General features: G+C 41.9%; 1 protein-coding gene across 1 annotated transcript; it reads right to left on the reverse strand.

Moving 5' to 3' along the window:
* On the reverse strand, positions 1 to 1,342 carry LOC106820996 (putative phosphoenolpyruvate synthase). Its single transcript, XM_014825616.1, has 4 exons — positions 1,218 to 1,342; positions 672 to 851; positions 391 to 465; positions 1 to 235 (listed from the first exon to the last, which is right to left on the reverse strand). Exons 1-4 carry the CDS (start codon positions 1,330 to 1,332, stop codon positions 156 to 158), a joined length of 450 nt encoding a protein of 149 aa, XP_014681102.1. The 5' UTR covers positions 1,333 to 1,342; the 3' UTR covers positions 1 to 155.
* Positions 1,343 to 2,043: the final 701 nt, after the last annotated feature.

Genomic DNA, 2,043 nt, shown 5'->3' on the forward strand with positions numbered 1-2,043 from the left:
TGAGAGAATTCAGCTGCCTTGGCGGAGGTCTGTGCTCTCCGAGTGCTCTAGTTTTATATATAACTAGTTTCGCTTATAAATTTTAAATGCGTTTTGTTTTCTAACATTCAGTAATTAATGTAAATTTGCTATTGTATTGCAAGAGTGCTATACTGCTATACCTGTTCTGGTTCAGGTTCCTCTTTATTCGCCTTTTCTATAAAGCCAGTCGTTCCGTTAAGAATGGCTTCGTCTCCTAGAAGATAGAAGCGGACATGAAAGAACGTTAGTTAACTGAGACGTTGTAAATCTAGAATAATTATCGGCGAGTGTTGACAAACATTTACTTTCCAAATGCAAACCAAAATCGGTTAATATAGGCGACATGTAATGTATCAGCTATATGCTTACCATTTTTAAATATTGTCATCGCATTCTTGGCACTGACGATGCATGGCAAGCCGTACTCCCTCGCTACTACGGCTCCTGAAATACACCATCAACTAAATGAACCACATGTAGACGAGGTGTTTTTAAACTACGGATTCGCAGCAGTATTTAAACACAGATCAACGAGTATGATCCATACCATTTCGCAGATATACGCACATGTTTTGCACGTATACGGCGGTGCGATTGAATCACCTATACGATGAAATTTGGTAGAGACCACAAGTTTAGTTGGTATTTACCGTGCGACAGGAGACCACCTTTCTCGGTAACCAGTCCCCCGATGAGACCATAGTAGGGGGACCAGCCTACATCTGTAACGTCGGTGATAAGGATGTCTCCAGCCTGAATGGCGTGCGCATCGGCGACCGTAGCCACAATCCTACACCTACTGCGCACGACTCCGTGACTCACCGGCATCCCTAAATCACATGACACGGCGTGATTCTTTTATTATTATAACTAAAAATTATTCTAAGCGTGTTATTACAGGCGGAAATGACCACCAAGCTTCCCGGCAGGGTTTCTTGGCCTTGTTAAACGAAGGGAGTCCGTATCTGCTTATATAATCTGATGATACACAATATATATATATATATATATATATATATAGAGAGAGAGAGAGAGAGAGAGAGAGAGAGAGAGAGAGAAAGAGAGAGAGAGAGAGAGAGAGAGAGATATATATAATCAAGAGCGTATAAAGAAGGTATAATTTCTTTATACGCTCTTGATATAATATATATATATATATATATATATACATAATTATAAATTAGCGCAATCACTACCTTGCAACCTGTACGATACATTATCGTGCGTCTCTTCTTCTGCGATGTCTTGGATTGGCGTTGGATAGCCGAAGCTAAATTCGGGGAATTTTATTGCTCTTAACGCGGGGAACATCTTGCGGCGGCGCTGCGACTTGCGACGAGTTTCGCGGAGGCGTGTTCGCAAGCAGCTCTCCGAGTTCATCGTGCGTGAAGAAGAAGATCAGATCAGCGTCAGGAATTCTCGTCTGAAACATATCATCGGGATGCTAAGATCGAACTCGGGTAAGTTACACTAGTAGATGATGGCGCGATGAAACGCTGTAGACATATTGACGATAGACGCCATGTTTGACTGATGTTCTCATCTGCACGCAAATAGGTAGTCACCGAAATGCCACGATCGGTGTGCGTATAGGTTGTAAAGTAGCTGTAGATTATTATTACACCAGTACAGGCCTTTTGGCCGAAGAAATGAAAATGATCGCATTCATATTTCGCACGAAAAGCAAAAACAAATGTCAACAGTTATTGTATTTTCTAACTTTCTTTAGAACATGCATCCAATCAATAACTGCAGTTGGTCCCGCAAATTCTCGACCCTTGGAATCGTGCCTAGATCAAATAATGGCTTTAATTGTGCGAAATCCCTACCTGTGATACATAAGTTTAGCCAATCTCGTTAACCCTGCCGCATTTTGTCCATCTGCAACACTACACAGTTCTTGGTCGCTTCCTCCTGGTGAACGTGGATTTTGTCCCTATGGAAGCCAACCACGTTGAGGAATTCTTCGATCATTGAAATACACGCCAATGTGTGCTTTATTGTTTCGCTGGGAGTTGGTAA

The sequence above is a fragment of the Priapulus caudatus genome, unplaced genomic scaffold (assembly GCF_000485595.1).
Source record: "Priapulus caudatus unplaced genomic scaffold, Priapulus_caudatus-5.0.1 Scaffold55, whole genome shotgun sequence".
Classification (NCBI taxonomy): domain Eukaryota; kingdom Metazoa; phylum Priapulida; class Priapulimorpha; order Priapulimorphida; family Priapulidae; genus Priapulus; species Priapulus caudatus.

Bases quoted from the DNA above. Each gene is read 5' to 3' on its own strand.
- LOC106820996 (XM_014825616.1), bottom strand. From the start codon at position 1,332: ATGTTCCCCGCGTTAAGAGCAATAAAATTCCCCGAATTTAGCTTCGGC. The intron at 852-1,217 runs GTAGTGATTGCG...CATGTGATTTAG, and splicing joins TGTATCGTACAGGTTGCAAG to GGATGCCGGTGAGTCACGGA. The intron at 236-390 runs GTAAGCATATAG...TCTATCTTCTAG, and splicing joins GATGACAATATTTAAAAATG to GAGACGAAGCCATTCTTAAC.